At 38.7% G+C, this 25,053-nt stretch overlaps 3 protein-coding genes across 7 annotated transcripts; 1 reads left to right on the forward strand and 2 right to left on the reverse strand.

Moving 5' to 3' along the window:
* Positions 1 to 139: 139 nt before the first annotated feature.
* On the reverse strand, positions 140 to 2,883 carry LOC141795985 (uncharacterized). Its single transcript, XM_074676833.1, has 2 exons — positions 2,735 to 2,883; positions 140 to 1,847 (listed from the first exon to the last, which is right to left on the reverse strand). Exon 2 carries the CDS (start codon positions 1,838 to 1,840, stop codon positions 851 to 853), a length of 990 nt encoding a protein of 329 aa, XP_074532934.1. The 5' UTR covers positions 1,841 to 1,847; positions 2,735 to 2,883; the 3' UTR covers positions 140 to 850.
* Positions 2,884 to 3,875: 992 nt separating this feature from the next.
* Positions 3,876 to 6,082, reverse strand: LOC141796881 (uncharacterized). 2 transcript variants are annotated; one of them, XM_074678182.1, is made up of 3 exons: positions 5,806 to 6,082; positions 5,619 to 5,727; positions 3,876 to 5,294 (listed from the first exon to the last, which is right to left on the reverse strand). In XM_074678182.1, exons 1-3 carry the CDS (start codon positions 5,907 to 5,909, stop codon positions 4,977 to 4,979), a joined length of 531 nt encoding a protein of 176 aa, XP_074534283.1. In that variant the 5' UTR covers positions 5,910 to 6,082; the 3' UTR covers positions 3,876 to 4,976. The 2 variants fall into 2 exon arrangements, with proteins under 2 accessions (XP_074534283.1, XP_074534284.1); XM_074678183.1 differs by having other exon boundaries at positions 3,879 to 5,294; positions 5,622 to 5,727.
* Positions 5,628 to 24,059, forward strand: neto2b (neuropilin (NRP) and tolloid (TLL)-like 2b). Of its 4 annotated transcripts, none has more exons than XM_074678180.1 (12): positions 5,628 to 5,667; positions 16,183 to 16,239; positions 16,402 to 16,554; positions 17,128 to 17,376; positions 17,539 to 17,586; positions 17,731 to 17,858; positions 18,158 to 18,259; positions 18,502 to 18,628; positions 18,990 to 19,103; positions 19,633 to 19,763; positions 19,852 to 19,944; positions 20,050 to 24,059. In XM_074678180.1, the coding sequence occupies exons 2-12, from the start codon at positions 16,221 to 16,223 to the stop codon at positions 20,497 to 20,499; spliced, it is 1,614 nt and encodes a 537-aa protein (XP_074534281.1). In that variant the 5' UTR covers positions 5,628 to 5,667; positions 16,183 to 16,220; the 3' UTR covers positions 20,500 to 24,059. The 4 variants fall into 4 exon arrangements, with proteins under 4 accessions (XP_074534281.1, XP_074534280.1, XP_074534282.1 ...); XM_074678179.1 differs by lacking the exon at positions 5,628 to 5,667 and adding an exon at positions 9,429 to 9,462; XM_074678181.1 differs by lacking the exon at positions 5,628 to 5,667 and adding an exon at positions 9,479 to 9,624.
* The last annotated feature ends 994 nt before the right edge of the window (positions 24,060 to 25,053 follow it).

The raw sequence follows: 25,053 nt of genomic DNA on the forward strand, positions 1-25,053 counted from the left end.
TTTAGCTAGTTTAGCTTTGTAGCCTCACAGCTTGTGGCTGTAGAATACCAATCCAGCTTTCCCCCTTGTTTCTATTGTCTCATCTGAAAACAGCATCTCTTTGGATAGAAAAGCATAACCAGAACACATGTGGAATAATATCTTTATTTCACAAGCAAGCCACAAATTGGGTTAAAAAAAGATACCATCTTATTGTACTGAAATATCAATTAGATGGTAACACACCTGTTAGAGGAATATTGCAAGGTTCCAACATGAGTATGTTAAGGAATAAATGCTTATTGGACCCTTGTTTTTTGCTAAATAGCGGTCTGCACAAACTGTCTCCATCTGCATTGCTACTGTCCCTTGCCTGTCATTTTGCATTAACTTATGAGTGCTATGCATTCCCCACAAACACCTTTAAACAATTTTTAAATTCCATTTTTCACACCATCCTTATACAGGGCTTTGAATTAACAATGAATAAGAAAAACAACATTTAAAGTCTTGATTAGTGGATTTGCATAGAGAAAAATCTCTGATGTCTAACAGGAAACTCAAGTTAACACATCTCCTGTGCTGTTTGAGCTCCTCTACCCCTCACCCATGCACCTGGTGGATGTATAAACGTATCAAAAACACATGTCAATATGAAATTTTGTGTAATGAGACACCAGTTTGATCCAGAGTTCATTTGGCACATTTTGATCATTTTGACCGAGAAAACATTTTTGCCTTGATTATGCCCCTTAAAGTGTAAGTAAATCAAATGTTGTATCTGATTCCTTCAGACTTCATGATCAGGGTGAAGAGGGTTTCACAGAAAACATCCATTTACTTCTTTCAGATTTTCTCCTCTTCTGTGAATTCACATCAGCTCGGCAGGAGTGCTCATGTTTGTGATGAGACTGTCATCTGGGATCTTGACATCAGTGGGAATGAGAAGGTCATTTTCTTTCAGCTCCAAGTTCTTTAGTAGTCCGTTAACATTTTCCACGTTGACATCACTCACAAACTTCTGCAAATCATCCTCAGGCTCCACCTCGATCTGCTTTACCACAAACTCTGATGTTTCCTCTGGCTTTTCTGGCTCTACAGCTGAAATTACAGGAACATCGACATCGCCTTGGCATTCCTCAACAGCTGGGATGTCTAAGGGCTCGTCTGCAGGAACAAGTTCAGGGATGAGAGGGATGTCAGTAGGTTCAGCTTCAGGGACACTTGTGTCAATCAGAGGTGGTGAAGGTAGCAATGGCTCAGGCAGAGGCTCTTGGGTAATCAGGTCTGTCAGCTCCTCCACAGTTTCAGCTGGGGGCGGGACTGACTCTGGGGCTGGCTCAGGGAATGTCTCAGCTTCTGGCTCTGGAATGGGTTCGGCGACAGGTTCTGGTTCTGGCTCAGGAATGGGCTCTGGAGCTGGTTCTGGGGCAACCTGAGGTTCAGGGGTGGGCTCTGGTGCTGCAATAGGTTCTGGTTCTGGGGGTGATGGCTCACTGACTGAGACAAGGGGCTCCGGTTGGATTGGAGCCAAGGTTTCCTCCACAGCAGGCTCTGGTTCAGGGGTAGCTGGAGCCTCTACCTTTTTATACTCTGCCTCACATGGTCCAGAAGGTAAACACACCTCTGGTGCCACCACCTCGCCCAAAACCACTTTTAGATTCTGTACTTCAACTGCCTCCTGAGTTTGTGTTATCCCACCATCTTCTGCTGCTGGTGCAGCTTCTGGTGTAGCTTCTGGTGCGGCTTCTGGTGTAGCTTCTGGTGCAGCTGCTGGCTCCTCTGCAGTCTTCTGTTCAGGGGCAGCAGTGTCAGCACCGTTGGCTGGGGCATCTCGCCTTCTGCTGAATCTGTTACCCATGACAAACCTGCAAACGTGAAAAAATAAATATTTTTTTTCCAACCAAAGAAACGTCCAATTTGAATGTTTACATTATGCCAATGTAAATACTTTGAGCTCAAAATTACATAAGACCACTGTGACAGTTAGTGTATGCAAATTTCGATTAGTTACTTTTCTATGTTTTACACCAAACCTGAGAATATTTAAAATACTGTATAAAGAAAATGAAGGAAAAAGATCAACCCTCTGAAACGTGCCAGGGATCACAGAGCTGGTTGAACATAAGCTTTCCCGTTGGAGAGTTATGGTACATGATGTTCTTTAGCACACATCCCGGGTTGAATGTACAGCATGTGCCATGCAGTGTCAGGATTAGGGGGTGCGTGTATAGGGTGTATTTAACGTGCAATGTAAATATTTGAAGCATTTCTTTGTTTGATTGCTTCTTGCTTGCTTAGCTTTGCATGTCTCCCTTCACGTGTTAACTCCAATAAAAATAAATCTGGGCGACTTTATCTGAACTGATAATATTCCTCGAATTAAGTTTTACTGCCGCCTTGATTGCAAATTGCCGTGCGCGATTCCCCCTTTTTTGCATTTTTATTAATTCCACAAAAACAACCAGCCTTTTCCTGCTGTCAGATCAAAAAATCCACAAAGCAATTGAAATTGATTTTTTAAGTCAATCATCTTATTTCCGCGAGAAAATACAGGCTGTCATGTATTCTGTTGTTAAAAATATTTTTACCAATAACGATTAAATGCAGGTTAGAAGAAAACGAACAAAGAAACTCGTGCAGGCGACCCCGCCTCCCTTTCGAGCTGAACAATCTTAAAACTACCCAAAGAGTACCGATTGATAGAAACAGCAGAGCTCATTACACGAAGATATATTTAATTAAAATGACAAACCTTTTAAACCTCTTTGTGTTGCAATTAATGTAGACAAAGTCGCAGATCGATCCTGCACTCTCAGCGTGGAGAAGTCCTCAAGTCAAACTGGCTGCTGAAGCGCGCACCACTTAAAGCAAAGCCTCGAAGACGCTGCTGCGTGCCGTGCGCGTTCACGTCCTGAGCGCGTCCCCTGCACCATTCCCCTGACCGCCACACTTCCTGGGCTACAATGATTCCCTTTCAGCTAGGTCTCAAAACATAGATGATCTATGAAATAAAGCCATACACTGTCAAAATTTATCATCGTTACGACTGAGAGTTTTTTAACCAACACAGAGTAACGTTTCAGAAATATTCATATTCCTGTGGGTAACAAAACTATGAGACAACATGATTTACTGTTCAAATTTTACATCTCCCTAACATATTTATTTCCTAAGGATTTTTTAGTCAGCTGTCCTTCAAATGTGACTTTGTTCAGTGTCTTTCCCTAATTTTAAAATGCGCACGAGGAAGCTGAGCGGCTGAACATGATCAGCTGATCTGTACTAAAAACTAAAAACTCTGACACAGTTCTGCCAGTATCAGTAAATTAGGCTGTGATAGGATGATGAGCTATTTCAAAGCTGTAACTTCGAGATAAACTTAGTGTCAATAAGTTCGAAAAAAGGATCACTCCGAAAAGTTGACTAAATATCATTTTCCCATGTGAAGTAAATAACAAAGACATAGGTACTTCAGTTATTATTTTGATAGTAAGTGGTTCATATTGATTTACCTTGTCAAGCTGTAACACATATGGATCAAGAGTCCCAGGTGGCTTCTCTCTGCATGGAGAACCACAGGCATCTTTTTCTGAATTTCAGTGTTCCTCCTCTGGCTTCCGTTCAATAAGCTGTTAACGTCTCTGGTGCTCAAGGCTTGTATGTTCTTCATCTCCAATGAAGTCCCCAATCAGCCCATTTTTCCTTAGGTCTTAAAAGTTTACACTATGAACTGTCCTGCTGGAGCCCTGTTATGGTGCTGAATCAGGGGATATAAATCCTCACCAGTGATCATTTGATTCAAGATTCAAAGGTTTTTATTTGCAACTTTCCATAAACACGCAGATATACAAAAAAAAAGAAAAAAATCAAAATACTGTTCCTCTCTTCTGACCGATTTAAAAAAAAATAAGTATAACAATGTAACAGTAGAAAAAATGTAGAAATTTAAATATGAAACTATAAGGACAATAAAATAATATAAAATACAATTTAACAAGAAGACAAGAAAACAATCTATTTACACAGTGCAGGTAGTGCAGTGTCATGGCAGCCTAAGATGCAAGATGGAAAATATGTTCATGGACAGTAGTGCAAATGTTTTTTTTAATCACTCTACATTTTTATGTCTGTGTGGTTCTTGTGGTCCTTCCTGGTGGATATGCTGATTTAAAGGTGATGAATCTTATCTTAACATTTTGTTACATCAGCCAGTTTCACTCGTCTTTACCTGCAGTGACAAAGCTGTCAAGTTCTAGACAAACTGGTTTGTTAAAGTCAAGACTGCATAAATAATCTTGGTGCCAAAAAATAACATATCATGGCCTACTTTCTCTGGTATGGAGAGCTGAAAGTGTGTGCAAAATTAGAATTAGAGTTAGTGCTGACACGCTATCTTGACACTGCTTGTAAAAAAAAGACATCACGTGGTTAAAAAAAACTGCTGTTTCATCATTTATTCACATGAGAGGAACAAACTGTAACATCTTACTAAAAATATATTTACAATCAAGTCAAATAGCCGGTGTGATCCTAAAGTTCAGTGTGAAGGTAAAGCTTTTATCTGCAGTGTTCAGTGGTTTTCTCTTGATACATGTGATCAAGTTCATCAGAAAGCTGCATATCTCTAACCACTGCAACTAACACTACCACAAAAGCAGTAAAGCCACCATCAATCAGCTGTACTCCTTATCTCATCACCATCAGGTTTCCTGACATCTCATCACACATTACAGTGGTTAATTCAAGCAAATGCAGCGGCTCTATTTATACTAAAGGGACCTCAGACTCACTTAGCCATAAGCCAAAGTGCTTACTAATATCTTTATACACAAATAAAACCTATTTGAGTTTCAGTTCTCCAAATTGTAGCTCTGTGAGGGATTTGTTCCAGATCTTGACAGCTACTAATATTCTTAAAACTTGTACATTGGAATTCCCATTTTAAACACTGTTTTGTTTCAACTGAGTGCACATATTTATCAGCAAGTTCATCATTAGGTAAAAAATATTTCTCGCAAAATACGAAGCCCGTCATCCTCCTCAGTTGCATGTGTCGGCATCTGTGCATGCTCCTCTTCAGTTTGCCCTGACCCTTGACCTTCAAGTCCCTGATGCTGTGGGCTCCTGGTGTAAGGCAAAGTTTCCACCTCTGTAATGTCGATGTCTGTTTCTGAAACATATGTCATCTCATGTGCTTCACTGCAGTCTGAGGGTTTGGCCTGCACAGCCTCTGATAGTTTTTTTGAGGGGGGTGGGTTTTCCTCTATCTTCCTGGAGGCGTCTCCTGCCTTGCCCTGAATCTGTGAGCAGGTCTGTGGAGCAACAACACGTTTTATGTAATCCTTCACATTTTATGTAAGATTTTGCATACATAACCAAACAAAAAGTATTTTTATACTGATAGCTTGTGGCCTAGATGTAATTTATCTTGCAAGAAAAGAAAAATAATTGCAATGTTTGCTTGCGAAGTTCGCAAAACATTAGTGCATAAGTATTTAGTATGAGAGTAGAAAGCCCGTTCAAGTATTTGCGTTGATTTTTATGTAAAATAATGCATTCGAATGAAGAAGGCCAGTTCTGTCTGTTCGTTTAAAAATAAAAGGAAAGAGAGAAAAGAGAATGGAGAAAAACCGTGCCACCTCGTGGTCAATCAGAAGAGTCACGTCTCTGGGAGCAGCGTTGTTGGTAAGAAAAGAGACAGCCGTTTGCACCAGCTCTTTCTCGTTCATGCAGTAGAAAACAGCCCTGGAAACACGAAAAGAATGTTGGGATCAGCGTTTGAGCACAACGCTGAGTCTTTTTAGGGTTTTTGACTTCAAATACCTCGCATTTTTCGGTTTTCTCCTGCTCTTAAGCGGCCCCCTCTCTGTCACTTTCCCCTCCTTGTTCGCCATCCATGGCGGCAGCGCGCGGTGCTTTCCTGACATACTCCGCTCTGTCTTACAAGATACAAAAGCACTGATACGTTGACATGACGGTTAGTGAAATATTAGCCCTAGTTTAGTGATCATGGAACAGTCACAGAGGGTATGAGGGTATGTTCATGTTTATCCCCATGGGAATTAGCTGTTTTTATGTTAGCATTTTCATTCACAGTAACCCCGCCCCCTTCACTGTTTACTGTTGAGGCATTGGTGGAAATCTATTGGTCAAGGCAGATGAGTGACTGAACAGCCATCCTATCACAGCCGTTTGACCAACCCACCAAGTAACACTCTTCTTTGAGATGCCAGTCACTCTAACTCACAGTTTCACAACTTATTTCACCTCAAAAATAACACAGGAGCTTGCACTTCTTCATTTTACTTCCCTTCACAAGTAGAGATTCAAGTGGTTGGACTTAAAGCGACAAGGAAGGCAAAGAAACCCACCACAAACAACACTTGTAGCCTATGGGGTGACCAAACTAAGTCCAATTCTAAACTTTGTCATTAATGAACTGCACGTCATTGTTAAACAGCATCTTAAAATCTGCCTTTGCACCTTCAGTTTACAATATTTCTTCCAAAGGGTCATATTTTATGGTAATATTTTCTGCTGACATCAAACAATCAATCAATGCATGGATCATCACTACAAATGTTTCTTTAAGTTGATCTTTAAAAACACGAGCGTAAATAGACCTGCTTATGTTATGTCCCATGACTTTAACATAGTTCAACTCTCTCATAGTATTTTTAATGTGCAAGTGAATAGGAGATACACAGGTACTGGTGGAGTACAGAGTATTATCAAGGAAAGATTAGTGTGAAAATAAATATTTACATTGAGTAAGGGTGTATTAGAACTTTAAGTGTTATTGAGAATAATAGTTCTGTCAAATACACTTACAGTGCTAGACTTTTCTTTTGAAGAAAATATGAGTACTTTGCAATCTATGATTTTATTCACAGCAATGCATTATATCTTTTTCTGGAGTACAGGCAGTGTGGTGAAATATGTAACTTACCTAGCATAGATTGATATGCTGATGAAAAAGGTGGGTTTGTTTTAGGCTTTCAGGCTTACCTTTACTTTATTAAATCAGTTGTGACATACTGTACTTGTCTTTGCCTGCAGCTACAAAGCTGTTGAATTCTAGACAAACTGGTTTGTGAAAGTGAACTGCATAGATAAACCTTTCCACTGTAATCTATACACTTTGGTATGGAGAAACTATGATATTATGTATGGATAAGTTCACTGTACTAAAATGTTGTGTGGATTTGACGTGCATTCCCTTGATTACACACATCTTTGATATCAATCCTCTACCCCTTTGATATCATACTATTTGAGGGTTGAAGCCACGTGACAACACTTGAACGCTGTATAGTTAGCGCCACTTAGTGGACAAATACTGTAACTAAAGGAACACCTACAACCATTCCCTTTTTAATTTGTTGTCCATTCAGACCCATGCTTCTAATTACATTTCTTTGTTAAATTTTTTGCTGCTCAGCCTTTGCAACTGAACCTGTAAACTATTATTAGCTACATCAAAATATCACACTAGATTTTGATGTTGTATTTTGGTTATCAAGACTCAGTGAAAAATATGGATGTGACTTAGCATTTCATCGATGTACTTTGCATATTGAAAATTACATTGCCTTGATACTGAAAATAATATATAATTTTGTTATAATCTCTTTTCACATTAATTGAGGATTAAAAAAAAACACCATTGCAAATGCTTGTACATGCATCTTATGTACCTCTGTTAATACTGAAACCATTATACAGTTTTGCAGATTTGGTGAAGGCAAGGCAAGTTTATCCCACATTTTGGCAACAAAACAATTCAAAGTGCTTCAAAGTGATTCAAATAATCGTTGAGTTCAGCAAAGCAGAATAAAAGAAAACAACAAGTGAAAGCTCAACACATGGTGTTTTACAGTATTTTGATTTCAAAACATCTCTGCAACTCTCTCTTTCCAGTCACTTTTCTTATGGACACACTGATGTGAATTTACAGACACAATAAGATTTTATTTGTTGGAAGTTACCAAGACTTTTTCTCGTAGACTGAATAATTTAAAAAAATGACATCTAAATTGACCATCTAAATTCTCTTCTTTTACTCTGGCCTTTCAGTTGTCTCAACTTTTGCATGTTTAATGTCACTAAAAATACTTTACAGTAAAATAATTTGAGTCTTTTCCGTCTCTTCGTAACATATTTTGTTTAGCATGTTAGCCTTTGTGTTGGTAAAGCAAAGCAACATTTCTCGTGAAACCTTTTTTTTTTCAATGTGGGAAATACATGCAGGGTATGCATGGACTTACTGAAACAACGGTGGTGTCCAGCCCTGTGCCCTGTTCAGACTGGCAGCAGATAATCCATGTTAGTCTGGTGCCATGACACATTTTCTCCTACTTTCCCCCCTTTTCCCCTCTCTGTCCTTTCATCACCCTTATCCAATCTGCTGCGTTCAGACAACCTTCAGACTCTCACTTTCTGTCACTTTGTACCCACAGCTGCCTTCTCTCTCTCAGGCCTTTTAATTATGTCTGCAAAGCCCCTTCCTACTAGTGCTTAGGCCTTGATTGCAAAGACCAGCTTTGTATATTTGACTAAATTAAAAAAGTGGGGGGAAAGGGAGGGAAAAAAATCTTAAGGCAAAGAGCATGTTTACAGCCAGATGCACGCACATTGTCATTTTCCCTGGAGCTCTGGAGTTCAGCGCTTTTTAGGAACCACAAGCAACCAAGAGAGTGAAAAGATATAAGACAAAAATCCCTAAGCTTTCCACACAAATTGTTGTCACAATAGTTGTAAACAGGCACCTTCAGGATAACAGCAGTACTGTCCTAAATCCGTTATTTATTATAGGCCATTGGATTTCTTTTTAATGCTAAGCTGTGAAAAGAAATTTTAAAAAAAGTCAGACATGACTTTCTGGAGCAGCTGCAAATCCACTTCATAGAAAAAAAAACTCAACTGTTCTTTTGCCAGACCCCCCCCCAAAAAAGTGTACACATTATCAAAAAGTTATTACAGCCATAATTGTGTTGTCACCATTCAATTGTGTAAATTCACAGTGAGATGATTCAAAATCAAAGGATCTTTGAAGAGGCTAAAGTGGCATTGACCTCGTCCTCCAGGCGTGATGCCACATCCACAAATCAGGCCGTGCTAAGAAGATTTCTGTTTGTACTCTGAGTAAAGCTTGTCGCTTCTTTGCTGCTGAATTTGTGGGTCGAACATGCCCAAAATGTCTGCTGAACTTTCTGACATGAGGGAATCTGCACCATGGTTCCTTAAAGACTTGCTGATTTCAATATGACTGAAATCTTCTTCACCGATCTGTAATCAAACCATACAAGAAATGCTCTTTATTGTTTTAGAAAAAATTATGAGAGGTTGAAGTTAAATTGGACTCAAACAGCACGATCAGGTAACTTCAGTTGCCAGTTTTGACCTCATTCGATCTCTATCTCCTCTTTTTTCCCCACAGCTGTCTGTCCACATGCTCATCTTCCTTTGAAGGCCTATTTGGTGAGAACCAGACTACTCTTCAAGTTGCCTTCCTCTACTCTAATCCTGATTTAAGTGAGGGGTCATTTCGATTGGCCTTCTGTCCCTGATTTTTTCTTTGTGATTGGCCATATGGTGTAAGAGACCTAGAGAGAAAGATCTAAGAAGAGCAGAATGTTTAAAGTGAGTGAAGATATCGTGCTGGTAAAGAAGGGGATGATGTTATCTGCTGGGAGGGATATAATGCCCTCTCAATATGTCAACAGGGGTCATATAAGTGCATGTCTATGCTCACAGAGTGTACTTTATCTCTAAGCTAAGCCTTTGCGTCCTGTCTTGCAGCACAGAAGAAAACACAAGCACATCTCAAGGTGTCGACTTAAAGCTTACTCTCAGCTTCCTCTTTGCTTGTATTGATGAAGAGCACAGAAAGGGCAACTAATCTCAGTCTAAATCTCATGTTAAAACAGTTATTCAATGTGTGAATACAGCTTGTCAATGCACAGATCTGTGTCATTAAGACTTCATCAACACAATCTTGAATTTTTCACAGGGTCACTCATAAGACATTTCATATTATTGCTTGTTTTATATTTTACTGACTTTTAAAGAAATCAAATTAACACTTCTGTTCTAACCATCAATTGTGAAGGGGTTGTATCTTTCTAGTATTAAAGAGAAGAAGTGTCAGTGACTGAAAAGCTACACAGACAGAGAACATCGCTATGAAATAAAAATGTGCTGAGTGAGCCTAAAACATTTTAAGACTTTGTAAATAAATAAACAAAAAAAAGTCACACTGTAGTATGTACTTGAGTCTTATATACTCAACTGTGAAGAGATGTCTGGTAAAACAAAGTATCGAAAATGTTTGAGTGACATGATTCTTTTTTTCCTGGTTATCTTCATGACTATAAAAATTGCACAAAAACAATAATTCAAGACCAGATGTCCGAAATGACAACACAAGTGTCCTTAAAAATGCCAGTCCATGTTTGATTTTGTGATTTTCCAAATCACAGAGGAAAAAAGATGCAGATGACATTGTGCTTTCTTCCCACAGAGCTTGTAATAATTGCAAAGGGCTCTTAAGTACAAATGGCAAGTGTTCTGTGAAACCAAATGTAAAGCTGTTGTTTCCTGTGATTACTCCTGCTTCTCTCTTATTGGTTTTAAAAGATATGAGTCACTCACTCAACAAATCGTGAACGTTTTGATAATACAGAGACAACCCCAGGCTTCATTACAGAAAAAAATAAGGAGATTACATAGATTTTAAAACAGAGAGGAAAGGACAGCAACCACTGTTGTTGGTATCATCAACCAAACCCTGTTTCTGGGTTTTTTCATTAGGTTGTTTTGAAGATTATAGTATAGTTTTTTGTTTGCTTTTTTTTTTTTTTGGCGTTTGTTAAATAACGTGGGTTTTCCTTCCTTTGTTTTTTTGCATGTAATCTGTTGTTATATGAGCCAGAGATAAGCATGGGGTTTAGCATGGGCTTTTCCTGAAATTACATATGTGTAAATCTGCCCAGGAATAGGATGTTTGTGTTTATTCTCAGAGGATGAGGATGGGGGCAGTCTGGCATTAAGCTGCAGACTGTTATGTAAGCAATCATCTTATTGGGTTGATTGCAATTCTCGTCAAAATATATCTGGCCTTTGGTTTAGCTGAAAGAAAATGTTTGATTCAGTAAATGATGCAAACTTTTATCACTTAGCGAGATAACGTGTGTTTGTCTCCTGGGTGCAGTGACAGCGAGGACCTCACATAAACAGCTGTGTGATTAAATTCTTTGGCTGAAGCAAAAGCAATGTAAAGACAAAAAATTAATACATTCAAATCAACGTGATGTTTGAAGTCAGTGGAGCGCAGTAATTTGTTCCACATTGTTAAAGCTGGGACTTGCGGGCGACTTCCTCATCAACAGTAATAGGCCAAATCCACGAGGATTTCCTGCCAATCACAGGCTGGTTGTAGAGTCTAAATGAGTTTTCCCGGAAAGCTGATAAAAGTGCTTTCTTTTCTTTAAATGTGTAATCTGTCGTGTTACACAAAGACCAAGCAATACGCTTTCAAAGTGAGTCAATACACTCTTGTTACTAACTCCAGGTTGCAATTGCACTCTTTTTTTTTTTTTTTTTTTTTTTGGAGTTTGAGAAAAAGAAAGAATAAAGTAATGAAAGTTAATTTCCCCCAGCAGCAACACCTGACTCCCTCTACCGTGGACTGTGCCAAATTAAAGATGTTAATTTCATCCTTAAGCAGGCGCTAATAAGAGCAATCCACTGCCTGGTTGAGACTCCAATCAAAATGCTAATTACAATCCAGCCAAAAAGAGTGTTTAGGCTTTATTATCCTCTTTGAATTCCACTTTTCTCTTTCTTCTCAATTTGCTTCTTTGGATTTGAATTAACCTTGACACCACAAATTAAGGATGTCCAAGTACCTCCACATACAGTCTACCAAAATATAGCTCACAAATCTGATCTGGCTGTATGTTTTCAGGTTGATGAGAGGAACTTCTGTGGCAGGCAATGGTGCAATCTATGTTTCAGTGAACAGATATTTTCTAGCTGCTTTCAGAGAAGTCTTGTCACACGGGCATTTTTATTATTATTATTATTTTAAATATTGATGTTGTTGGTAATACTACTTCCATTATGAGGCCAAATGTGTAAAGTGAAGCACAGAAATGGCATGGTAACATGTCCAGTCCCTGGCTCTTTGTTTTAATCCCCACATGAGAAAAAAAGAGGTATAAAAACTGAAAGGACTATTTTTTGGAAAAGCAGTTACCCGGCATGCTCATTTTGTGAGCTCTCCAACAGCTTGATTAAAATAAAGAAATAAATGAAGATTTCTGTTCCAAGAAGATTTTCAACTATAAAAACTTCTATATTCATATTCTGACTCCCAGAATTTTAACCAAGAGCATCTTATCCAGGAAAATGTGCAAAGTCAAAGCATGCGTTAACATTTCAGGTGCATATGTCATTAAAAAAAAAAAAAAAAATTCCCATCCCTCCTTCAGTCATTCAAAGAGGATTCAAAGGAAACCTACTCATTTTCTTCAAGTAACATAAACTTTGAGCTTTCACTTCAGCCAGACATTGTGAGGAGGTTTTGTTCTTTGATCCACCTCGCTGTGAAACCCCCCAAAACCTCTGATTTCTAGGTCTTGAGCTGCCACTGGAGAAGCAGGCAAGACACCAGCTTAGTTGTCATGGTAACAGCACAGCAGCAGCTTTTGACATGTCTGATGTGCAGTAAATCAAGGTATAAATCTTTGTGTGTGAGTGAGAGAGAAACGTGTATGAATGACAGACACTTTGAGACGTCTGAGGACTCTGGTCATCTGTGACACTGGCGTAGAGGCTTCTCAAAAAGTTTCACTTTCTTAGCTTTCTGCTGTCAGAAAGCAAAGAATGAAGCGCGACAGTCACTCAGAACCAAACACACCCCAGATAATAAATGATTCATGTTTCTCCAAGACGACACTTTCACTTTTTTGATCTTTCTCAAGGAAAAATGTCATTTTCATCCTCAGGCTCAGATGATGCAACTTTGTACATTTATTTTGTAGGAAAGTGTCTTCATATTCTGCCAAATTATTTTACCCCAGGGTTTTTTTCTGCAAAGGAAAGATTTTCCTCTCCTTCCTGAATAATGATAGCCTTGGAGACTGTGAAAACATACCCCTGGGCTTTCTGTTTGGATGTGTTGCTAAGTGTTTTGGTGCTTCTGAGTGAAGTTTGGAAGCTGCTGCTCCTCTGTGGATGAACTTTTGTTTGGAAAAAGAAGATGCAGGTTTTACTATTAGATAGTATTATTGGGTTAAGTCATGGGACAAATGGGTAATTCCTCTAAGTTTTTTTTATGGTATTAAACATTTGTACATGTTAAAACATAAAATATCAGTTCATACCATGATAATTTTTTTGAGATAAAACCGCTCAGTGGCATCATATTCACTTAGCTATATAAAGTCTTGATGCAGTCTCTGGTATGTCAGCCATCTGTTGATGGTTTTTGAGGCAAAGACTGTCATTGCTGGATAAAATGTCGGAAATTCTGAACTCAACCCAACTGGCAGAGTTGAGGTGGGATTTGAGCCTCACCAGTAACAGCTACTTTGGGGCTGTGTGTCAGTCCAGTCAGCTCTGCCTCTGATTATGCAAAACTCGTAGTCTTAATATCTTTTTAACTGCTTAGTTGAGATAAAATTTACTCACTGTAAAGTTTGCCATGTTAGGGAACCTAGCAATTAAGATTTCCATTTGAATTTTTTTTTTTTTTTGTACTAGGCTGTAGAAATATTTTCTTTTTTTGCCATAAAATGTGCTTTTTTGAATGGGTGTTTTTGTGATTTCAAGTACTTCTGGGGCCAGCCTCAAGTGGACACTCAAAGTATTGCAATATTTCCACATTACCTCCACTTAGGGTTGCTGCTTGAGTGACATAGAAACTTGCTGAGCAATGCCATCTTCATCAATTGCCACAAAAAGCTGCTTGCATGTTAATTCATCAGAAAAAAATGAATCTTAAATATAAAGTAATATTTAAAAAATGTGTTAAGGCAGGTAGAAGTAGTTTGAATATTTTGTTAACACGTTTTGATTTAATATGTCCCACTGTAGAATATTTCAATGTCCTCTAACAGTTTGTTTTTGTGAGATTAAAATCATCCCTGGTTAGTTATGAGCAAAGGCCCATCCTCCCTGTAGAGTAGGCCTACAAAAGAGAAAATTTTCATCCCACTGACTATAGGCTTCTTGGGTTTGGACTTTGGGTGGTGAGTGTCCTTCCAGAAAAAATAAAATGAGAGGAGACAACAAGATGGTGCCCTGCTTTGTGCTCTGCATAGAAATGTATGTGTTGACTGATTTATACCCTGTGAGGGTAGTTGGGGCACGCATGCCCTGTGTAGTTTTGTCTGTGTCTGTCTCTCTGTGTGTGCAGCGTCCAGACACTTTCCCTGCTTTATGTTTTTCAACATGTGAAGACATACTTATGCTACTAAACTAGGCATAAGAGAAGATTTCACATCATCACCTCTGATGTACTGGGAGGCACATGCGCAGTAAATTCACCCCCCTTCTCGCGCCAACCGAACCCAATCTTAAAACCGCGCGAGCGTCTGCAGACAGATGACGGTTTATTTGAAGGAGGACGGATCGGTCTGTCGCCGAGACACAGTTTTTAACGTTTAATTATGTGGACTTAATGATGAATCAGAAGTTTATCCGCTCTCTTTTTTGCACTCATAGTTTTTTTATGTTGTCCGATGAGAAAAGGATGAAAAGGTGAAAGTTGGATTCAGACAAAATAGCATCTATGAACCCGGACAGCAGGTTCAAACAGACGGAGTGATGTGAGGGAAACACACGTGTGTAAATCAAACTCCAGAAAGAGATTTCAGCTGAGAGGATGCATATTGGTGAGTGTGATAATCCTGATTTGATTCCAAATGAATTGGTCCGTGTTTCTGTCTGTGATGTGAGTGAAGAGAGAGTTTCTAATCTGTCATAATCTCTTTTCGAGATGTCGTTTTCTTGGCAAAATCCTTGTGCCACATTTTTGTTTGATCACACCACTTCATGTTTTGCCTCCAAAAAATAACTTATTTATTTCCAAAACACGTACTATTTTTCTTTTTTTTAATTTCTTTTCTTTAAAAAAGAAAAAAAAAAAAAACTTTTTACTCCATTAAAAAGCCCAAATCTAATTCGTAGTGCTTAAGTCATAGTCCTTTTGCTCACATTTTCTTCTATTTAATTAATTCAGTTTTTACTTGCACTCTCTTTGAGTAAAGACAAAATGTGCAAGCAAAAAAAAAAAAAATCTAATTTAAAATTATTCAAAAGGGGGAAGTCATTTTCCTTGCTTGCATCAGCATTTGGTGGTTTAGTTTCCGGACAGTGGGATTTATGCTGCTGATGCAGCCTCAGGTCTTCCTCAGCACACACTAAATACCTCTTTGAAAGGGGTTCAGAGAAATAGCCTCATTAAACGAATTTTCCCATGGAGCCTCCTGTCAGTCAGGTTGAGATTTTAAGTGAAGCTTAAGTGTACTTTTCTTTCCTGAACTGGCCCTCTTTTTTATTTAAAACAGACCTATATGTTAAGTTTTTCAAGATGACTTCTAAAAACTGTTTTTAGCATCTTAATATCAGTCTTTTTTTTGTAAACAAAAAGTCAACTGATTGATTAACTTACCTTCTGGGCCAGATACCAAACCTGTGTTTTTCTACTGTACTGGGAAAATTGTATACAATTTCACTAGCCTCTTCTCTATGCCACATTGAGTGTACACAATCTGCCTGAGATTTGCTGTCTTCTGTTTTGCTGTGTGAGCAGACATTTAGGGCAGCATGCCACTTTAGTGAAAACTCAAAGTAAAATTTGAGTGGCCTGGTGTCCTTTGGGCAACGTGGTCTATTTAGGTCATATACATTTTATGTAATAGACACAAATGTGGCATAAGGTATCACTTCAAGATACAGAGACATGTTCATGTTCTTAGACATGTGAACCTAAACATAAAAAGGATGGATTTACTGACAGGAGAAATAAGATAGAAGCAGTTTGTCCTTTGTACTGTCTCCTTGTCATCCCTCACTTGTTACATACATTGAAAAATTCAGATGAACCAAACACAGAAGCATAAATCCTCTAAGATCCCTCTCTTTCATCTGTTCTTTCATCATGAGCCTCTTCACACGCTGCTTCTTTTACAGTCTGGGTTTTTCTCCTGTTTATCGAGGAGGGATTGTCCATGGCACAAAAGACGAAAGGTTAGATGAATGTATTTTCTCAACTTCTTGTACTATTTTAAGTTTTATCAGAGATCAGAAGTATTTGTGCAGTTATTTTTAATAGAGCCTTTAAGATGTGGATTTTCTTATGACATGGACAGCGTTAACATAGTTTTTCTGTCTCTTTTGTCATGAAAATAGATGGGGGATCTAAAGGAGTTAAACCCTCTCAACGACCACAAAACTCTCGTCACTGTGGAAACTGGGTGCGAAACACAGAGGGAGGCTCCTTCAGCTCCCCAAACTACCCCAACACATACCCTCCCAACAAGGAGTGCCTGTATGTACTGGAAGGTAACCAACATGCACCTGTGCTAACTTCATGATTTCACTGCTATAGAGGAAGATGAGTTCTTTCATATTTCTCAAGATGTTGATTTTTCCCTAGATTGTTGGGGGAATCTTTTGTTATCCTTGGTGAAAATGATGTTATATCCAGGGAGCAAAGTAACAGTATGTGTTAGCCCTGAACTCTGCTTCTCAACCAGGACTCTAGCCTTCCCTGTAAAGGGCTGTAAAGAAAGTAGATGGATGTAGCTTTCATACCATACAAAACTAAAACATATCAGAAAAACATAGAGTAGCGTCACGATTCATGTGCTGACTTCTGTTAGCTTGTGATGGACTGACAAAATACCAAACAATGGCCAGTAGATGGCAGAAAATGCCACAGATAAATGCAAAGAATGACACGGTGTCATTTTTCAACTTAAGTTTATTGAAATCACTTTTGAACTTGTTTGTTAAATAGTTGTTTTTAACCAAATTTGAAGGTATCACATATTGGTGTATTCTTTGGTTGCTTTTTGTCCCTGACATGTCCCCCTCTAGTGGCACTAGATATGACATATCCTGCTGTTTCCCCAGCCTTGCCCCGTCAGAGGATCGAGCTGCTTTTTCACGGGGCCTTCTACATCGAGGCGTCATTTGAGTGTCGTTTTGACCACATCGAGGTGCGAGACGGCCCATTCAGTTTCTCACCTCTCCTCAACCGCTTCTGCGGCTCAGCTAGCCCTGGGCTTGTCCTCTCAAGTGGACGCTTTATGTGGATTCGCTTCTTCAGTGATGAGGAGCTGGAAGGGATCGGCTTTCAGGTCCAGTACACTTTTACTCCAGGTGATGAGAGCACGAAGGAATTGTTTGACGATCCCTGAATGGCAATATTCTGACTACATCATCCAGTTACTTAATTTACCATCTTATTTGCTAATACAATGTTTCACCCAAACATCTCTGCTTTAATATTGTTTCACTCTGTTTCTATGATTTTCTCCAAAGACCCTGAATTTCATCTGCATGTGGGAGGACTCTTAAACCCAATCCCAGGTAGATCAACCACATTTAGTCCTCTCAAATAAGTTCAGCTATACATTGGTATATGATTCTAAGCCACCTCTAATCTCCTCTCTTTTCTCTGTTTTCTTTTATCTTTCTCTTTGTTCTCAACCTTTGCTGCTGTCTTTGGGTCAGACTGTCAGTTTGAGCTGTCCGGGGCTGACGGCATGATCCGTTCCAGTCAGGTGGAGGAGGAATACAAAGTGAAGCCCGAGCAGGCAGTGGACTGCATCTGGACTATACGAGCCCCCCAAAACCACAAGGTATGCTGAGGACAATGTTTTACCAGTTATCTAATGCAGACAAAAAAATTAGCGGAATTAAGATGAGTAGAGAGGATGTGATTCATTACGCACAAAAAAACATGACAAACAGTGCTGTGGTTTAATAGATGAGTCTCAGCCTGCAGGGTGTTTTGCATCCTGCATAGCTCTTCAATTCTGCAACATTTTTTATGTTATCTTTCTGCCATATTTAGCTATGCATTTTTGTAGCATTTTATCCAAAGTATCTTAAGAGCTAAGTCCTTTATTTGAGACACTTTTTTAAAATGTCTTTACAGATCTATCTTCGCTTCCTGGAATACCAGATGGAAAACTCAAATGAATGTAAGAAGAACTTTGTGGCTGTGTATGATGGCAGTAATGCCATTGAGGACCTAAAGGTACATTGTTCTATGGTTTGTTTTAAAAAAGAATTTCATTCCTTGTTATCTAGTTAAGCCACTTGATCCTATATTCTTTGTTTTTTGTTAACATTGTTGAATTTCTCCCACTTCAGTTTTGACTTTGTTTTACTATAAAGTCGTAGTCATACGTTTCAATCAACTGCTCTGCAGACCTCGTCATCATTTAGACTTAATACACAAGCATAATAAGAGAAACTGATCAATGTTTTTTTTCGCAGGCCAAGTTCTGTAGTACAGTAGCTAATGACATCATGCTGGACACTGGTTTGGGAGTGGTGAGGATGTGGGCTGATGAGACGAGCCGCCTCAGCAGGTTCCGAATGCTGTTTACTTCTTTTGCAGACCGTGAGTTTCACCTTTAGATTATTAACAAACCTCTTTTGTTTTAAATTTTTACTGGTGCCTTTTTGTCATGCTTTTACATCTGTTACAAAATGATGGTATGAATTCAAATTAAATGGAACTGACTTACGGCAGCACCCCCCAGTGGCTTTGTTACATACTGCAGCTCCCGAATTTTTTTTTTCCTTCTTTTTTTATCTTTGTAACTGCTGTAGAATACACATCACAAGAAAAAACAGTTCTGTGTTTATGTTTGGAAAAAAAACTTTATGGTAATTTGTTGAGTCCTTTTTTGTTTGTGGTTGTGTTTTTTTTTGGCCAACAGGCTTTGTTACACACCAATGTGTCTGTCTTTGTGTTTCAGCACCATGTCAGGGCAGTTCCTTTTTCTGCCACAGCAACATGTGCATCAACACCTCTCTGGTGTGCAACGGCATCCAAAACTGTGTCTTTCCCTGGGATGAAAGCAACTGTAAAGGTGCTCCCGAGCTTTTTGTTATTCCTCTCAGTGCTGTGCTGTACCATATTGAATTGTGATGTGTTACGTAAGATTATCCACGTCCTGTCCTCTTCTGTCACTTTGAGTCTCCTTCAAAATCTGTTGCTATAAATCAACAAACGGCTCGCAATGAGACACTCCGGCACGTTGTCTTTTCAAAAAATATAAAGTCTTTCATGTCATTTTTCATCCAGATTCCAGACATCAGGGCAGATTTTTTGAATGTTGGGCCTTAAATTTCTCCTGGCAGAAAAAAATGATGTCATCATCTTTAAAGCTTTTTCAGCTTGAAGACCTTCAAGGCCTTCTGGCTGCTGAGTAGCTCTTAACGCCTCAATTTATTTAGATGACTGTTAATCATGGATTTGGCTGTTAGCAAAGCTTCAGAAAATTAAAGAAACAGACTGTCCTGACCTGGAAACGAGTAAATCACTGACGTAATGTCAGTGCCTCTAAATGTCCTGTTGCTTGATTTGTCCTTTTACCTCTTTTCATATCCATTACCCAGAGAAAAAGAGCAAAGGTGTATTTCACCAGATCACAAAGACTCATGGGACAATAATCTGTGTGTCTACGGGAGTGGTGCTGCTGCTTCTCATTGTCTCCATCCTGGTTCAAGTCAAACAGCCCAGAAAAAAGGTAACTAGGGCATGAATTTATTTGACATTTTGTGGTATCCAGTAATTATTCTGCTTGGAATAAAACTGTTCTCTATTTTTGCTTGAAGGTGCTGGTAAGAAAAAACAATTTGTTCCAGCGGGGTGACTTGCAAGAGGCTTTTGACCCTCCACATTATGAGCTCTTTACTCTCAGAGACAAGGTGACTTTGATTACCTCTCCATCAGCAGTGTGTGTGTATGTGTGTGTGTGTGTGTGTGAAAGAGAGATGCTTTAACTGCAAAACTAACAACAAGATCTTTTGCAGGAGATGTCTGGTGACCTTGGAGAGCTATCAGAGGAACTTCAGTCCCTTCAGGCGCTCAGGAGATCCTCATCCGGCTCACGATGCATCCACGAACACCACTGTGGCTCTCAGGCTTCTGTCAACTCAGTCAAAGCCAGTCAGGCTGCGCTTGGCATGGGGAGAGGATCCATGGAGCTTCCTCCTTTCAGAGGGGATTTCCATAGCTCTTTACCGCCGTTAAGGGACTTGCACAGCAGCCTGCGAAAGAAGAGCTGGCCTAGTATGAAACCAGGTCGAACACAGGGTCATCAGGGTGTGGGGGAGCAAGCATTAGGGCGGCAGGACAGAGTGATGGAAGAGGATGAAGAGGACGAGGAAGATGGGAGGTATGCTGTGTATGTACGCAGGGCAGGAGCACGAAGGGGGAACTATGAGATGGCCCAGCAGAGATCCTTGTCCATGGACTTCTGAATCAAAAAGACAAGGTGGACTGGATTTACTGCAGGAAGAACTTTTTAAAGACTGCTTCACAGTGAGCAGAAACCAACACATCAACACGACTTTTTAACTTCTTTATGGTGACACTGATTTTAAATGTGATAGTCTGTGGAGACTTTGGAAAACACGGGATCTGTTATCCAGGATATTCACAAAACCAAACACAGCTCAGACACTGAAACATCCTTAGGAAGGAGTAACTGTTATTTGTGATCTGTGTTAAAGATGGGACAGATGAGCTGCATATTGTTCTTGTTATTAGTGTTTATTTCAATGTAGTGCAAAGAGATTCTGATGCTGTCTTAAAACTGTTTTAAAATTATATCATAAAAAAAAGAGAAATGAAAATTCAGCAAAATTTGTTGAATCTTTTATGACCTGTGTCAAAGATAAAACGAGTAAACATGTCTACACTGTTGGCACGTTTACTCCTTCACGTGACCGAATTGTTGATGATAAAAACGTGAATCTCACGGGTCTGTGGGTCTACTTCTGGAATGTTTGTCATAAAATATAAAATTTATTGTTGTATGATTTAATTATGCAGCCTTAAAAAACACCCAACTGTTTATATAAACCAGTACACACCCCTCATTAAAAAACTCTTGAAGATTTTGTTTCACCACAAGATTTTGTCCACCAGGAGCCTCTTGTGGCTGCCACTGAAATCAAGTCCAGTGATATTAACCCCAGTTTAAATGCCCAGCTGTAAAACTCATTTTATCACGGTTAAGTCATTGTCACAAAAACATTTTTGCCAAATATTCAATTGATTTCGATACTTTTTTCACAATTAGAACCAATTTACCCAACATATTTATACCAAGATGCTTCACAAAGAGAGCAGGTCCAGACCAAACTCTTTGTTTGAATTAACAAGGACACAACATCAAGACTAGATAGGATAATATACAATTTAGAGATTCGTCATCTTATCTAAGAGCTAATTGCAGCACATCAAGTTACAGTAGCAAGAGACCAATAGCCATTTTTTTTTTAGTTAGGAAGGAAAAAAAGGATTGTCTTGATCTTTCTGTTTTACATAAGGGAAAAGGTGCCAGTTTTTAATCTTTTATGACCTGTGTCAAAGATTAAATATGCCTACACTCTTGGGTTAGGATTATTCACTTCCTGCTTTCAATACAAATTCAGCAATTCAAGCACGAAATATTAAATTTCATCAAAGTAGACCAATTACATGAACTCCTTCACGTGATAGAGCTGTTTGTCTTCACAAAAACGTGTTTCTCACAGGTTTACTAGTGGATAAATGATAAACTATTGTTGTAAAACCATATTATACAACCTCCAAAAAACATTTAACTTTTTTTATAAACACACCTGTCATTATGAAACTGGGAGATTTTGTTTCATTTTCTTTTTAAGCTGTTTACTCAAAATAAGTAATGTGTTTGCAGATGCGTTATCTCAGCAGGTAATCAAACAAGCTGCCAGCAAACTTTCCTCAAACAATTTGGGGAAAGCAGTTGGAGTGCTGGTCAGACAAAACATTATGTTATTCCAGTGACAAAGAAGCACAGTGTGAGAAAAAAGTGGCCAAAAGGGAGTTGACTCAGTCTGAGCCTTTGTTTTCGAGCAGACAATAACATCCTGGTGCAAACAGACGAACAAATTCAGCACTGTTTTTATCATTTCATTGCTTAATTGTTCTATTTTAATGTCTAAAATGATGCAGTATTATTAATTTATGTCACTAATTCCACTTTCGCAGTTAACTAAAAAACTAATGCTACAAGTTACAATTTGTCACGACAGAAATGAGACTGCTCAACAAGAGAAACACTGTGTTTTCTTCTGCTGGCTAAAATTCCCCTCATTAAGTATAAGGTATGAAGTATGGTGTTGTATAATTCCATTATATGCTCTAAAAAACACTAAACGGTTCACCGCTGACACACCTTCCTTCATAAAACACAACAAGACCTCGTTTCGTTTCCTTATTTGGCTGTAAAGTAGGTAATTCATGCAACAAGTGTAGAAGTTGGTCTCTACATGTCCAGGCAGAAAAACAAATATGGATTAAAGGCTGCTGATAAGCTAAACAAGTGTTTAAAAATGCATTAAAACAATCAAAAATCAAGCATCACAAATACAACTTCAAGATATTTGAGTTAGAGTACTTAAGTACTTTCCTTTAAGTTTTACTATTAAGTATTCAAAGTAGGCTACTTGTTAAGACATCTTAAAATGTTTCATTTTATGAATAGAGTCAAGAGAATATTTACCCCTTCTGAAAAAGTTTATTCTTGATTCAGGCACTTTAGCTTACAAACGACAGACATTTAAACAAACTTTTATTTCCAAAATCAAAGAGAAATAATAGTGACTTCTCAGCTCTGTACATTAATTGAGTATCTGAACAGTGCATACGTGTTATTTTTGGGGGGAATGTATTATTTTTACTCTTGAGTATTGCACAATTTGGGTTGGCCTGGTGGTCTGTGGCTTGGTCCCCACCACATTCCCCACTTACCTCGTTTTCTGTTCTGTCCACCGTCCTCTCCTATCTGATTAAAAGCCCCCAAAACAACTGTAAAGAATATAGTACATTTTAATGTGCTGCATTTTTTTTTTTTATCAGCGCTCTTGTAACTCACTATTTTTTCTCTTAGGTCAGCTGATGAAAAATGGCTTTCTTTTCTGACATCTGGACCTAAAGATACTAAACTGTGTCTGTGTAGTTGTGCCATACCTGCACATCTTCACAGTTGAAGGAAGAGCAAATACAGCACAAATGTCACTCAGATCAGATGGTTCATTTAGCGATAGTGAAGGTTTTGAGATGAAGAATGATCCTATTGTAAAAGTAAAAAAAAAATTATGATCAAGGGGACGGTTTGCTTTATTAGCTTGATGGGAAAGTATTTTATGAAACTCACTTTTTCTTTCTTTTTGACCTATAATAGGCAAGCCCTTGGCTTGGTGTTTACTTTATCAAAGGGGATGGGACTTGTAGGATGATCTGAGGGGCGTGCATTTCATCTTCTGCAGCTCCCAAAAGCACAGCAAATAAACAGTGGAATTTCCTGCAGCTTGTACAATAAACAACTTGTAGCTACAAAAAACTTGACCACATAACTGCTTATATCCTCGTCAGATCTGAATGTGTTTCACATTCCTGTATGCTGTTTGGAATTTTGTGCATCAAGTAACGTGTTGTGTAATCTGATTATATAACCCTCAAAAACTTTGTGCCACCGTCACACCTTTTATTATGAGACAGCTTGGTATTTCAAGTGTTAAACTGCTCAGACAACGCTGGGGCCATGGGACATTTACTGCTCATCCATCTCTTACAGAAAATTTAAATGAACTGATAAATTGGTGAAGTGCAATAAAAACACAAACAAGCATAAAAATATAGGGAAGTGGTCAGTCTTTCAAAGGCACTGTGTATTTCCTGATCATGATTTTTTGCCCTGTCAAAGAATGACATAATTTCTATTGCACTGTCCATAAACAGACAGGATATCTTGGACAAACAAGATAGACAACTTCCCACACTTACAATCAGGTCAGTAGATTTATTATTGGAGAGACGGAACAATGTCAATCTGCACCAAAAGATTAAATTGTGATTGTATAAATATGTTTCTAAGCTATGTAAAAGATCATTTTTTTCACTAAAGAGGTAAAACATTTCACCGACAAACATGTGTGAAGCTCTCATTAATTTGGCTTTTGTGTCTAAATAAGCTGTGCAGCTGTTTAATGAAACAAGTTTTGTTTTGAATATAAGCCCGATGTGTCATGACTTGCATCAGTCTCACGCACGTGCCTCAAGTTCCCTAAGGCAAAGGACTGTGAAACAACCAGTTAACATTACAGTGCAGCAAATGAATGAGTGACTTAGGTGAGCACTTACATAAGCACCAACAGACCGGCTGGCTGTTAGCCATTAACAGAGACGTCACCTCCAAAACACACATATAAAAAATCAAGAGCATTGAGGTCAAGATGTCATAACTTGAGTGTTGGTCTTTGTGCCCTTACATGTATTTTACACCTTCTTTTGTCTGCAGTGGTTCAGCACGTACTGAACTGTATGGAGTGTACAATATGCTCCTGAGACTGAACTCTGTGTTATCATGACACACGTGCTTCTGACATGACACAGCAGCTACCCTGACAAGTTCCCCATCATTCCTTTCCTGGACCATAGAGTACTGAAGGACTGTTACAAAACTGTTTAAAAGTACCTGATTGAGCAACATAAATATGTAGGACAAGACAATCAGAAAAAACATAAAATGTGACGTTTATGACATCTATATGCATAGAAACAGAACACAAAATTCATTAATAAGTCCTTAATTTCACAAGGAAACCTGATGCAAATAAAACAAATTTGTGCACAAGGAAATCAGCAGCAGTAACAAGAAAAACAACCCATTGCTTGTTTAAAGTGTCTTAGTGTTTCCTTTTTGTCCTTTTTCTTCAGTCAACAACGAGGGAACTTCAAGTGTCAGTCTAATTGTCCTGAAGTGTGAATTCAGTCTTTCTCAG

This window comes from Halichoeres trimaculatus, unplaced genomic scaffold (genome assembly GCF_033239565.1).
Source record: "Halichoeres trimaculatus isolate MK-OKI-2021-1 unplaced genomic scaffold, fHalTri1.1 fHalTri1_scaffold_10, whole genome shotgun sequence".
Lineage (NCBI taxonomy): Eukaryota > Metazoa > Chordata > Actinopteri > Labriformes > Labridae > Halichoeres > Halichoeres trimaculatus.